Source organism: Aethalodelphis obliquidens, unplaced genomic scaffold, assembly GCF_003676395.1.
Source record: "Aethalodelphis obliquidens isolate GAN/ISIS:26980383/991018 unplaced genomic scaffold, ASM367639v1 scaffold3, whole genome shotgun sequence".
In the NCBI taxonomy this organism is placed as follows: domain Eukaryota; kingdom Metazoa; phylum Chordata; class Mammalia; order Artiodactyla; family Delphinidae; genus Aethalodelphis; species Aethalodelphis obliquidens.
In genome coordinates, this window is record NW_020837947.1 from 38,280,604 (window position 1) to 38,293,287 (window position 12,684).

The 12,684-nt window shown below is 39.6% G+C and overlaps 1 protein-coding gene across 5 annotated transcripts in view; it reads right to left on the minus strand.

The window, feature by feature from the left end:
- Nucleotides 1-2,677: 2,677 nt before the first annotated feature.
- Nucleotides 2,678-12,684, minus strand: part of PKIB (cAMP-dependent protein kinase inhibitor beta) — a 102,397-nt gene continuing 92,390 nt past the window's right edge. For all 5 annotated transcript variants that reach the window (XM_027087387.1, XM_027087366.1, XM_027087359.1 and 2 more), the window contains 2 exons: nt 8,999-9,175; nt 2,678-3,909 (listed from right to left, as the gene is read on the minus strand). In XM_027087387.1, the coding sequence (XP_026943188.1) occupies nt 3,842-3,909; nt 8,999-9,167 (237 nt within the window). In that variant the 5' untranslated portion in view covers nt 9,168-9,175 and the 3' untranslated portion in view covers nt 2,678-3,841. The remainder of the gene's footprint in view (nt 3,910-8,998; nt 9,176-12,684) is intronic.

Below are 12,684 nucleotides of genomic sequence, written 5' to 3' on the forward strand. Positions count from 1 at the left end.
AAAAAAAAAAAAAAAAAAAAAAAAAAAAAAAGAGAGAGACTCTGGAAAAAACTGGAGTGCATTCTGATAAATCAGTCCTAGTTTTAGCTAAGGAGGTACTGCTCATGGGAAGAAAAGAGTGAAGGAACAGCAGAAAAATCTACCTTGGTAAATAATATAGAAAGACTCAACAGACCTCCTAGGGCGTTCACCTTGAAGTCTCCACCACCCTTTATGCTCATGCAACTAATAATGATAGTAACTAATAATAAGCTTTTGTTATGTATCAGGTACTTTCCTTAGCAATTTACCAGTATTCACTCATTTAATTCTCATAATAATTCACCATTTTATACAGTGAAGAAGCTGAAGCACAGAGAGTAAAATAACCCAAGCCATGAGCACAAATGGCAGAGCTGTAATTTGAACTTGAGGTGTCAGGTTCCACAGATAAGGCAACCGGCTAGTATGCTTCAGTAATTCTTCCTCTTGTTCTCTCTCTCTGTTCTTTTTTTCTCTCTCCCCACCATCATCCGCCCAAGCTGCCCAAGCCATCCGAGCTGGCAAAACTGAAAGCTAATGCAGTGTTTCCTCTTGCAAAGAGGATGCCTCTCCCTGCAGCCACTCACATTCTGAGAAGGTTCAAGCCTTTCCAGTCCAGATCACACATACACAAAATCTCTGGGCACATGACACAGAATGGTTTTTGCTCTTTCTCCTCCTATGTATAGAGTCAAGTTTCCATATAGTCCCTTTATAGTTCTATTGCCCCCTTTTGTCCCGGTTTCTCTGACAGTATTAAGACTTTATAGCTATTGACTAAAGCATGTGGCTTGTAAAAAGACAATAGCAAAAATGAGCATGAAGACTTTCTTTAATGAGCCCCAACTAGGGGCTTTGTTGAAAGTGGCTACTTGCTACGACAAAATACTATAGGTTCTCTAAAAGAGGTGGATTTTTTTTAAGTTGGTTGGCAAATTCAATTTTGTCTATAAAGTACTACTGACCTCTCATTCTTCTTTGTCTGTATTCCTTTCTCAGCCAAAAAATCCTTTTGTTGGCAAATATTCAACAACCCTGATACCTTGTGTAATACAAAATATTACATGTATAAAATGAGACATTTATGTGTGTCGTGATGAAAAAGTGATTCAGGATATACATGATTAAGAATATATGTCATACGGGCTTCCCTGGTGGTGCAGTGGTTGAGAGTCTGCCTGCCGATGCAGGGGATACGGGTTCGTGTCCCAGTCCGGGAAGATCCCACATGCCGCGGAGCGGCTGGGCCCGTGAGCCGTGGCCGCTGAGCCTGCACGTCCGGAGCCTGTGCTCCGCAACGGGAGAGGGCACAACAGTGAGAGGCCCGCATACAAAAAAAAAAAAAAAAAAGAATATATGTCATTACTAGCAACGATGAGGAGGGACATGGCTTCATTTCTGGTCTTCTAAATGAGAGATATATATCTTCCAAGTGAGACATAAATACTATGACTCAAGATGTTACTTTTTCTCTTCTACAGTTTCATGGAACACGTTACCACTCATTTAAATACTGAATCAAAATTCTGTGTCAGTAACTGTCATAAAACACTAGGGAGGTGACTCGTTGTTAAAAGGTAATACTCATCACCTGTCAACAGCTCATTAGCATGATTGAATAGGCACTAATGTGGTAATTACCATGAATTGTCAATTTCCATCAGAGTGTCTTCTCTCAGCCCTGAGATTGGGGATGTTTGTGAAATCACAGAGGAAGGCAGAAGATGGCCAAGTTAACAAATACAGCTGCTCACCATCTCCACTACCAGGAAATAATGGCAAAAACATCTAGAATAAAAACAATGATGATGATAGCTAATATTTATTGAATAATTATTCTTTGCCAGACATTAGCCAAGTGTCTTACATATTCTATTGCATTTACTACTTCCACTCACCCTATAAAGTATGTACTATTATTAATACTAGTCCAAGAGGATAAAACTTAGAGACATGGTGGAAATTGCCCAAGATCATACAGCTAATGAGTAGCAGAGCTAGAATTCAAACCCAGGTCATCTGAATCCCAAATCCACATGCTTGACAGTTTCACTCTATTCCAGGGTTTTTCAGCCTCAGCACTACTGACACTCGTAGCTAGATAGTTCTTCGCTGTGGAGGTCTGCCCTGCAGGACTGAAGGACGCTTAGCAGCACCCCTGGCTCTGCCAACTAGATGCCAGTAGCACCTTCTCTCCCTGGCCCCCTCCCTACTAGTGGCAGCCAGAAATGTCTCCAGATGTTACCAAATGTCCTCCAGAAGGCAAAACTGCTACTCCCCCCAAACTTGAAAACTCTACCCTAACTCTTTATACTGATTATATAATATCATGTCATTAAATAACTTCCAGAAACCTAATTTTAATGGCTATAAGATTTTATTGAATGTTAAATTAGTACTACACCCAAAATATTACTTTTGATTATTTTTTAAAGAAAAATTTATGTTTAAGAACTTACAACAAGATTTTTTGAAATCTACCCCTTTGGTGTATTCTCAGATTTAAAGATAAAGTTTGTCAATGAAATGAGAAGCAGGAGGTGTTTTATATCGCAAAGACTATTAACTTCCCTTGCTAAAATGTGTCACTGTTTTTCACCTGTTATACTATAGGAGAGAAAATGAAGAAGCCTTGTGTCAGTAAGAAGTTTCTTTAATAGTGAAAGAGTTTATTTGATTACTGTATACAGACATGGTCTAAATCAACAATCAAATAAAATATGGCATGCATATATATCTGAAAATAAAAATAAATTCATTAGTCAGATTTTCTTTAAAAATTCAGAATTCTATGATTTTCCTAAAATGTCTAATAAATCAAAATTTACTAAAGCTTTGGTTTTGGTTTCATTCCTTTTAAAATATATACTTAAATAAATATTAAAAGCAAGTATTTTGCTATTTCTACCTATACCATTCACTAAATACTTAAGTGCTTACTATTATGTTAGCTAGTTTAGGAAAGATATAAAAATTAATGTCTGCATTCCTGAGGAAATTATTTTAGAAACAAGTCACATACACATAAGCCCTAACAATAAGAAAGGACAGTATAAAGCAACTAGTAAAGTGTTTTGTGTAATTCACATTAAAGAAAAATATATGCACACACACACACACTGAAGTTAAGGAAGATCGCGAGATTCATTTAATAGGCATATTCCATATAAACTACTCACCACAAATTTTCCATTTTAAGAGTCCACATGAAAAATCAGTATGCAGAGACTAGAAGCAAAATACATCAAACAAAAACTTCCTAGAGATGTCTGAGTTGTCAAATTTTACTACTTTTCCAAATCTTTGTAAGGTTGGAGAAAAAAATGGTGCATTTTTGGATAAAAACAAACATACTTTTACTGATGCATTTTTTACTATTCTATCATTCTTTCTCACCAAAACCACAATTTCCTACAAATCCCATGAAGTTTTAAATTAATAGTGTTTGGCTCCTATTTACCAAGAAGTGGTTTACCCATCACCATACAAATGGAATTAAAAATATATCTGGCTAAAGAAATCCAAAAGAGAACGTTGGAGTTTGTTGGGTTTATTGACAATGATGTGTATTTAAGTGACCATGCATTCTTAACCTCTCTCTTGGGTGCAATTCGGTAGTAATCTGCCTTTTAATAACCTACACTGGACATCACGGTTGCAATCCAAGTGAGCAGTGTCACAACAAAATTATCTAGTACACACACGTTGCTTAGGGCAGCAATGTTACCATAGTTACTACCAGATCAAACATCTCAGGAAAGCAGAGCCACTAAGTCTTTCAAGGTGCAGAAATTCAGCACTTTTGATAGGTAATGAGCCTTCATTTTCCTTCATCTTTGGGCTTTTCCAATTGGTCTTGTGCTGTTTCTTTATCTTTCTTTTTCACATCTAAAAAAACAAATAATTTTCCATCATATAGAGAATATACTGAAATCTACTTTGTATTATATTGGAATAAAACAGCTGGTTTTTCCTTTATGCATCCTAGTCATTTTCTACTTGATTAGGACATACTTTGCCGTCAGTGCAGATGTAGAAACTACACAAAGGAAAGAGATATGGGTCTGTCTCTTAGTTACCTTTCTCTCCTATTCTCCAGACTTATGTGCCAGGCGGTCTTCAAAGGTATTATTATTACAATCTTCATTTATAGATTAGTTTACTGAAGCATAAACAGGTTAAGTGACTTGCCCAAAGTCACCGAGCTAGTAAGTGACAGAGCCACAGTTGGGATGCAGACTGACTGACCCTGCCCTTCCCCATCTCTCGATGTTGGATCACACTCTCTAGCTTCCTTACACTTTTTATCTCCTTTGCTCTTAGGACTTAATCGCACTTTCTACTTCCAGGAAAAAAAAGTCAAACAATCAGATCACCCAAGCTCGACTTTCTGCCACCAAACCTCTAAAATCCCCTGCCGTCTCGACTTTTTCCTTCTGCCCATGTTACAATGGAAGATGTGCTCCTCAGGACTGACTATATGAGTTGTTGGAACCTAGTGCATAGTGGAAACACAGCACCCCTTATTCAAAAAATATGGAAAATTTCAAGGCAGCAACAGTAGAACAAAACCAAGGGCGAGCCTCTTATGAGCCCGAGGCCCTGCGCAGCTGCCCACCCAGCGCACCCTTGTAGCTGGCCTTGGTGCTGCTCCTACTGTCCAGGTCTAATTTCTTCACAAGCCAGGATCTTATCCATTTCTGCCTCAACAGCACTCTCAAGATCATCTCTAATCCCTGCATTTCACCTGACTTTTGCTCTTTCTCCTGGCTCCGTCATTTCCTCAAGTCACTACCATCTTCAAACTAACGAAGGCCTTCTTTCCACTGCAATTCCTCCACTTACTGGCTTTTCTTTTATCCTTTAAAATATATTATATCTTTTGCTGTCATCATTTTAAAACAAAACCATTGTTTCTACTACTTCCGCAAAATGGGTCCTGCCAAAATCATCAATGGCATCTTTGAAAAGAAATCTGATAGACCATTCAGTTCTCCAACTTTCAAGCACTATGTACCAAGCAGTGAAAAAAAAAAAAAAAAAAAACCAAACAAACATACATTCCAGCTCTCAGGGAACTTCTTGTGAGGAATATGGACAAGAACTAAAATAAGTAAAATGAGTGGCATGTGGGAAGTGAGAAGTGCTACAGAGGACATTAAAGATCAGGAATTGTCAAGAAGTCTTGGGGCCTGGAGGTTGCAATTTTAGATAGGGTTGGCTGGGAACGCCTCACTGAGAAGGGGGTCATGTGAGTAAAGACCTGAGCGGGTGAGAGAGTTCGCTAGTTGGGTAGCAGGGAGAAGAGCATTCCAAGAGGAGAAAACGTCAAGGTCAGAGGCAGCAACGTGCAGGAAGAACTGCAACTGGGACCGTGCAGACAAAAAAAGGATGGAAAATGGGGTTGGAGAGGAACCAAGAGACTAGATCTTTGAAGGAGAAAATGGCAGATTTCTGAACCAATTTTGAAAGTAGGGCTGACAGCATTTGGATGTCTCGCAGGCCTCTTAGATGGAATATGCAGGAAGCAGATATCACTACTCTAACCCTCAAAATTGCTTTTCTTCCATGCTGGCCCTTCTCAGTATATGGCATCACCATCTACCCTGCTGCTCCAGGAATTATCCTCCATTTCTCTTCTTTATTACTTGTAGTCACCTCCACCACCTCCAATTCATCAGCAAGTCCTATGAATTCTGCCTATAAAATATATCCCAAATCCACCCACCTTCCTCCATCTTCACTGCCTCCTTTATCCTTCTCTAAGGACAAATTTGACTTGGGGTTAATTTTCTGGCTCTGTTACCCTGGGAACCGGATTCAGGTAGAATGTCAGCCTGGTTACTAAGCGTATGGTAAAAATGACCCAAATGGTAAAGTACAACTGTCCTGAGAGAAACTATACGATAACTGTAAATACCTGGTAGGAAACCATAGCACTGGGATTCTGTAAATGCCATGACACTTATAACTGAGCATGTCCCTTGCAGAGAAGTTAGGAAGCAGTGTCCAAGGACTTGTTACAAAGTATTAGCCCCCACGGGACATGGGGCTTCTAGCCCGTTGCCCCCATTGGTGCAGATCTTGTCCCCTTGCACCTGAGTTCTCAGTGAGGGGTGGGGTGAAGGTGCATAGAGACTGGTCCCCAGGACAGCTTATGTGGATCGCTGCAAGGACTTCCACAGAAGGAGATGGTGGAATGCAGCCCTTCTGACCTGCTGTGTTTCTAAACCTGTATACTTCTGAGCAGACTGGCACCAGATGTGGTCTTATGAGTCTGTGGTCTTATGAGTCTGAATGTTTAATTTGGCCCCAAAACATTTCCTAATGGGGATTGCACCTCCTAACTCAACTATATCCATTATTTCTCTTCTACAATCCATTCTCCACATAACAAAGTGGATATTCAAACAGGAACATCACTCCCCTGCTGAAAACGCTCATATTTAGAATAATATCCTCTTAATTCATCCAGGTTTCTGAAGCCCTAAGAGATCTAGTCCTTGCCTCCTCTGCAGTGTCACCTCTACCACTCTCCCTCTTACCCGCTGCCTCCGAGCCGTGGTGGCCAGATTTTATGCTTCTTGACACGTCCACCTTGTTCCACTCTAAGAGCTTTTTTACAAGCTGCTCCTTCTGCAAAGAATGCTCTTCCCTCTGATTCTCCTGTGCCCGGACCATTCAGTTGTTATTCAAAACCTACTGCTGCCATTCAGATTTCACTTAGGATATCTGGAATTTATCAGTCTAAAGTAGCCACCCAGTAACTCTCTAAAGCAGCATCCTATTTCATTCTGATAGAACATATCACCGTTGACTTACATATTTATTTGTTTACACTCTAACTCTCCCATTGGAATATAAGATGCATAACAGTAAGAGTTTATGTCTGTCTTATTCACTACTATATGGCCGGTTTTTAGAATGGTGCCTAGCACTTGGCACTAAGTTGAATGGTGGATCAAATGAATAGTTAGTGATGGTGGAAGGTAAGAAAGGCCCCTTGTGACATTTACAGTTTCCTATGCTGCCACCCTCTGTCACCTCTTGCTGATGTGTTACAGGGCATCATCGTCCTCCCTACCATGGTTATCAATTTGTAAGGGATAGATTAAGATGGATTATAAACTAGGAAGATTTCAGGCAGGTTAATTTCACACAGGATGCAGGATGTCTGCGATCCTAGATTTCTTCCCACTTAAGAATATCAAAAAACAAAAATGAAAGAGGATTGATCTGAGGGAAACTTGCAGATCTGTCCCAGAATTTCTATTTTTAAATGACTAAAACACTGAAATCATAATGTCTGAGACAGACCCTAGATTTTTGCTATTAGCAATTGAAAGCTATTCATTTTAAATCCTTAATGTCTGTACTTAGCTAATAAAAAAAAGAAGATAGACCTTAAAGCTATTTATGTATAGCTTTGTTAGTGACACATTGTCTATGCCATCTACCGACATAAACTTACTTCCTTTTTGTGTATTCTTTAACATCCGGTGTTACTATGTTGATTCACTTTTTAACATTTTGAGTTTCTTAGTTAATACCTTCAACTTTATTTCAAAATGATTTAAAGAAAAATATAAAAATAGAAACAATATTCTTTCAGATAATGGTCTCTTCAGTGAACAAAATAAAATGAAGACACTACTAACTTTCTTACAGTGTATTTGTTCTCTTTTGCTTAACTAAATAATGTCAATAAGCATTAAGGTTTTGTGTGTGTGTGTAGGGACTATCAACTTTAATTAGGCCTGTTACATGAACAAGTAACTTATCTTCTCGACCTCGCTAGTTGAGAAGGCTCTTCAACAGCAATATCATGCCCTGATAATCAGATTACATTTTTTAACTTAAAAGGCCCAAAACATTACACATATTTTTATTCTTCTTCTTTCATTTCCTCCATCTTTTCTTTTATCTTATGATAGTTTACGTGTATACTTTTTTACTATTATTTTAGTACCCTTTATGATACGTACAATGATTTTTAGAAAAAGGTGAGGTAACCATGGGACTCCAAGGTCTAGCCACAGTCCCTGGCCTAACAAGGATATAAGTATTTCATAAAGATCATACCAGGAACACTTGTAATTTTACCAGGTAGAAAGTCACCTCCTGAGGCAAAGAACTAAGAGCCCTCTTCTAGGGCTCACATGAATAGGGTAGAGGTGCAGAAGCTTCCAGCTCTCTCTTGCCTCATTGCCACCAGTAATAAATTTCTACACACACACTGGAGTCCACTTTGAAGTCTAAAATGGGGTACAAAGCACAGGTATGTTGGTAATGACTTGGTACTAAAACTCTCTTTAAGCTATTTGAATGTTTTTAAGTGAAGGGACTCTTAACACTTTACTGTAAGTGTTATTATATTTATTTTCACAAGACTAAACGCTGGAAGCTTTATGAACTGTATGTAAGCAACAGGGTAAAAGACCCAAGATTTTCCTTCATTGGTTTGACAGCTCTCGTTTTTTCTGAATTCAACTTTTTCTACTGATTAAAGAATGATCAACTTTTAAAGTTCCCATCTCTACTTGATAATAAACCTATTCTTAGCTATGAGAAATAGAAGAGCTTGTAGAACACTACAGTGAAGCAGAAGCTTCCAAAATGATTTGCCAATGGATGGCAGAAGAAAAATTACTTTATTCCTTAGAACGTCTCAGGAAATTCTGTAAGCTGTTTGAAGGAATGGATTATATTGGTTCACCTTTGTATTCCCAATCATTAGGACTGTGCATAACTATACACATCCAACAAGTAAATAAATGTTCAGTTTCCACATTTAATCTAGGAGATAATAAGAGGAAAAGTCCACTTTTAGAAAGGCTGAAAAAAAATTTACTTAGCTTTAAACAAAAGCTGAGAAGCTTTAGTAAACAAGCTTAACTAGTTAAAGGGGAGACTGTTCCAGAGGGAAGGATGAAGAAGAGAGAAATGCTGTTGATTTTAAGAGGATTTTGAGTGTTACCTTCCTTCACGGAGAGGACCTCCGGTTTGAGGGGCAACTCTGAGGTTCCACCCGTGGCAGCTGAACCCTGGATGTCTGGTAGAGCATTCCGGCGGCCTGCCCTTGCTGATGATGCAAAATTGTTGACCATAGGCTCCACATCCGTCATTTTTGATGAATCTGTCCTCATAGCAACATCTACAAATAGAATGTGCACATGAAGAAGAGGATGAGCCTAGTCCAAGGTCCACGTTCACACTGCTGGGGGTTAAAAGGCATGGCTACATCAACAACATGGAAGCTTTGAATATCTAATCATTGATCGTACCCTGCATCTATGTCTATGCTAAGGTCCTGGAGCTTCTATTTGCACTTTTGTACACTCGCTGAATAAAGCAGGAAGGCCTCAGTGTGAGCCAGATTGCTATAAATAACCTCTGAGCCAAAGGAACCATTTGGATGCTTTCGGGTGCAGTCATCTCTTGCCTTTGATTCTGCTTTTCTATGGATGCATCAGCCAAATGAGGGCTGGAAGGAAATGCAGACTGACTTGCTTGGCCACTCCTGTGGAGACCCTGCCTGCCAGGATTTGCTTGTAGTGCTTGCTTAGGCTGAAACCAAATCACTATAATTTGTAAGGACCAAACAAAACACACTTTTTTCTTACTCTTTAGAAATAAGAAATTCAACTTTATCTCAAAGGCTTTTCACCCCAGTGGCAGCCGTGTATTTCTATCTGCTCTAGTCTCAGACCTAATTTTCAACAGACTCATGTCTGTGTTTGGGAGAGTAGAACCTGTGTTACCTTTTCTTGCCTTCAAGTGGACATGGTAATAACTAGTGCTTTTCTAAGCACCCTTTATGTTCCTAGCAATTGTCTCTCTCTATGAAAATTCTCGAGACCATTCACTATACAGCGAGGGAGGTAGCAGACATTGCTTATTCTAAAACTAGCCCTCTCTTTTATTTATTTATTTTTTTTGCGGTACACGGGCCTCTCACTGTTGTGGCCTCTCCCGTCGCGGAGCACAGGCTCCGGACACGCAGGCTCAGCGGCCATGGCTCACGGGCACAACCGCTCCGCGGCATGTGGGATCTTCCCGGACCGGGGCACAAACCCGTGTCCCCTGCATCGGCAGGCGGACTCCCAACCGCTGCGCCACCAGGGAAGCCCTAGCCCTCTCTTTTATATGATGTTTTCTAATGAATCTTTCCTACGAAGTCAACATTGAAGAGTATCTCAAAAGCAGCAGCAAACTTTTTTTTTTTTTTTTTTTTTTGAGAACCCATTAAATGCTAGGCTCTCAGCTGGGCCTTGAGAGTACAGAGGAATGATTTATTCTCCTCTTTTAGGGGACTTGTACTCTCCAAGGGGAGAAAAAAGGTTTACATACAAGGATAGATAACATCATAACACAGAATGTGCTGAGTATCAACCAAGAGATGGAGATACTCATCTGTGATACTCGAGGGCTGAAGGATATGAACCTTGGCCTACACGAAGCAAACCAAACTTTTCACCTCAGTTAGAAGGGAGCCCTTTCCAATCAGTTAACTGCAATTCAGGAAATGCTAAAAATGAAGTGAAACAGTCACAAAGTATGGTGCATTTGATATGAGAAACACAATGTCTTTGGTCCACAGCAACCAAGAAATGCACATCAAGCGTAGTGTGGGCCTCAGGAGTCCAGGAGTCGAGTCTAGGCTACTTCCCCAGATGGTCTCGTCTTTCCAGGAATCATGGACAATTTGAGAACAATGCTAGATTTTCAGACATAATTTTGGAGTTCTAGCTGTTGAGTATTTGCCAATTGTCTGGTATTGACAACATAAAGTAAAGAGCACTGGACTATTAGTCAAAAAGAACACTCCATGACAGGCTTGCAAGGTGATACTGGTTAATTTCTCCGAGTCACAGTTCCTCCCCTATATAATGGATATAAACGTTAGCCTGACTGATCCACAGAACTCTAGTGAAGAACAAATGAGATAAAGAACATGGAAACTCTTTGTAACTATAAAACCATATGTTTGGTTACCAGCATCACTGTTCATTTCTCTCTAAGTTTTATTTACGCCACCACCTACTATGTATCCCCCTTAGTCCTAACAAGAAACATCTTCCTATTGAAAGACCTCTTGAGTTTTTTAAAAGGGAAACCAGAATTTATTCAATACTACATGAACACTTTCATACCTGTTATCTCAGATAAACCTCCCAATAATCCTTGTGAGGTAGTGAGAAATAACCCTCACTATATGGATGTGGTAACTGGGGCTCAGAAAGGTTAAGTGACTTATTTTAAGTTGAACAACTGCTAACCTAGTACACAAGGATGCAAATCCAGTTTCAGTTCACTCTGAAAGCAAGATGACATGGATTACCACAAAACTATCTTTCTAAATCCTGGTGATACATATAGACAGCCAAACCACAGCTACTTCAGATTCTGCCCTTCATTACTTTTTAAATAGAAAAAAATATATACAGTTAACCCTTGAATGACACCAGTTTAAACTGCACAAGCCCACTTATATGTGGATTTTTTTCAATTAACGTGTATTACAGGGCTACACAATCCACAGTTGGTTAAATCTAGAGATGGGGAACTGCAGATATAGAGGTTGGATTGTAAAGTTATACACAGGTTTTTGGCTGTATGGAAGTCGGTGTCCCAACCTCCATGTTGGGTCAACTGTATATATATGTGTGTGTGAAAAAGAAAGAGATTCCCTGTCTTTTCATAGGTATTCCTCTCTGGCTTGAATGTTTGGTTATCTGTGAGCCCCTCGCACTACTCCCCATGACACACAAATTTCAATTAGAGATCGCTTCTCTATAGCTCGTGAGGAGTACTTGACACCAGTTTGGAAACAGACCCCATTTGTAGGCCCCCATTCTGTCCCCAGCCAATTAACATCACATCAAAAGCCATGGCCATGATGAAGTGTTTATTTCTGTGAAGGATCTTCCTGTGTAATTGCAAAGAAGATAACTATGCTAAGCTTGGAGGAGAAGCTCCACGAATACCCTGATTATTACTGTCCTGACAGTCCAAAATCGTAAAACTGAAGATAACAATAGATATAAGAATATTAAGATACACTCTTTAAAATACTTGAATGCTACATATTTTATGTTTAGCAAAATGGGATTTGTATTGAGTACTGAGTTAGAATTTGCATATTGACAGAAAACTCCCAAAAGGTGGCCTGTCGAGTGGGCCATCAACATGGAAGAAGACATTCTGGGCTCCAATTTTTTTCTTTGCTATTGGCTCCTATCTTGAAAGTTTTTGCTTTTGCCTTTATACTATTATTTCTGGCATAGGCTTTCTAAATGAGTCCTTTTTTGTCGATTGGTGTTAGAAAACAAGACCATCACAAGCCAAAAAGTTTGTCAACATTATACACGTTAATTACCATTTTAAAATCAAAACAAAACTGGATATGCAGGGAGGGCAAGCAACAGGTTACTTTACTCCAGAGCTTTCCTTGGTCCTTTTCCAAACTCGTATTAGGCACCATCTTCCTTTCAGAGCCTGTCACTGATGCTGAGTGACCAGGATGTCAGGCTCCACCACAAGACGGATAGTTTGCCCAGCCCAGACCCACAGGGCTGTTGGGACAGGGAGCTTTCTGATCTTCCCGACAGAATGTGCCGGTGACTTAGAGACACTGGGAAGAGAGTCTGAATGCATAGGGTG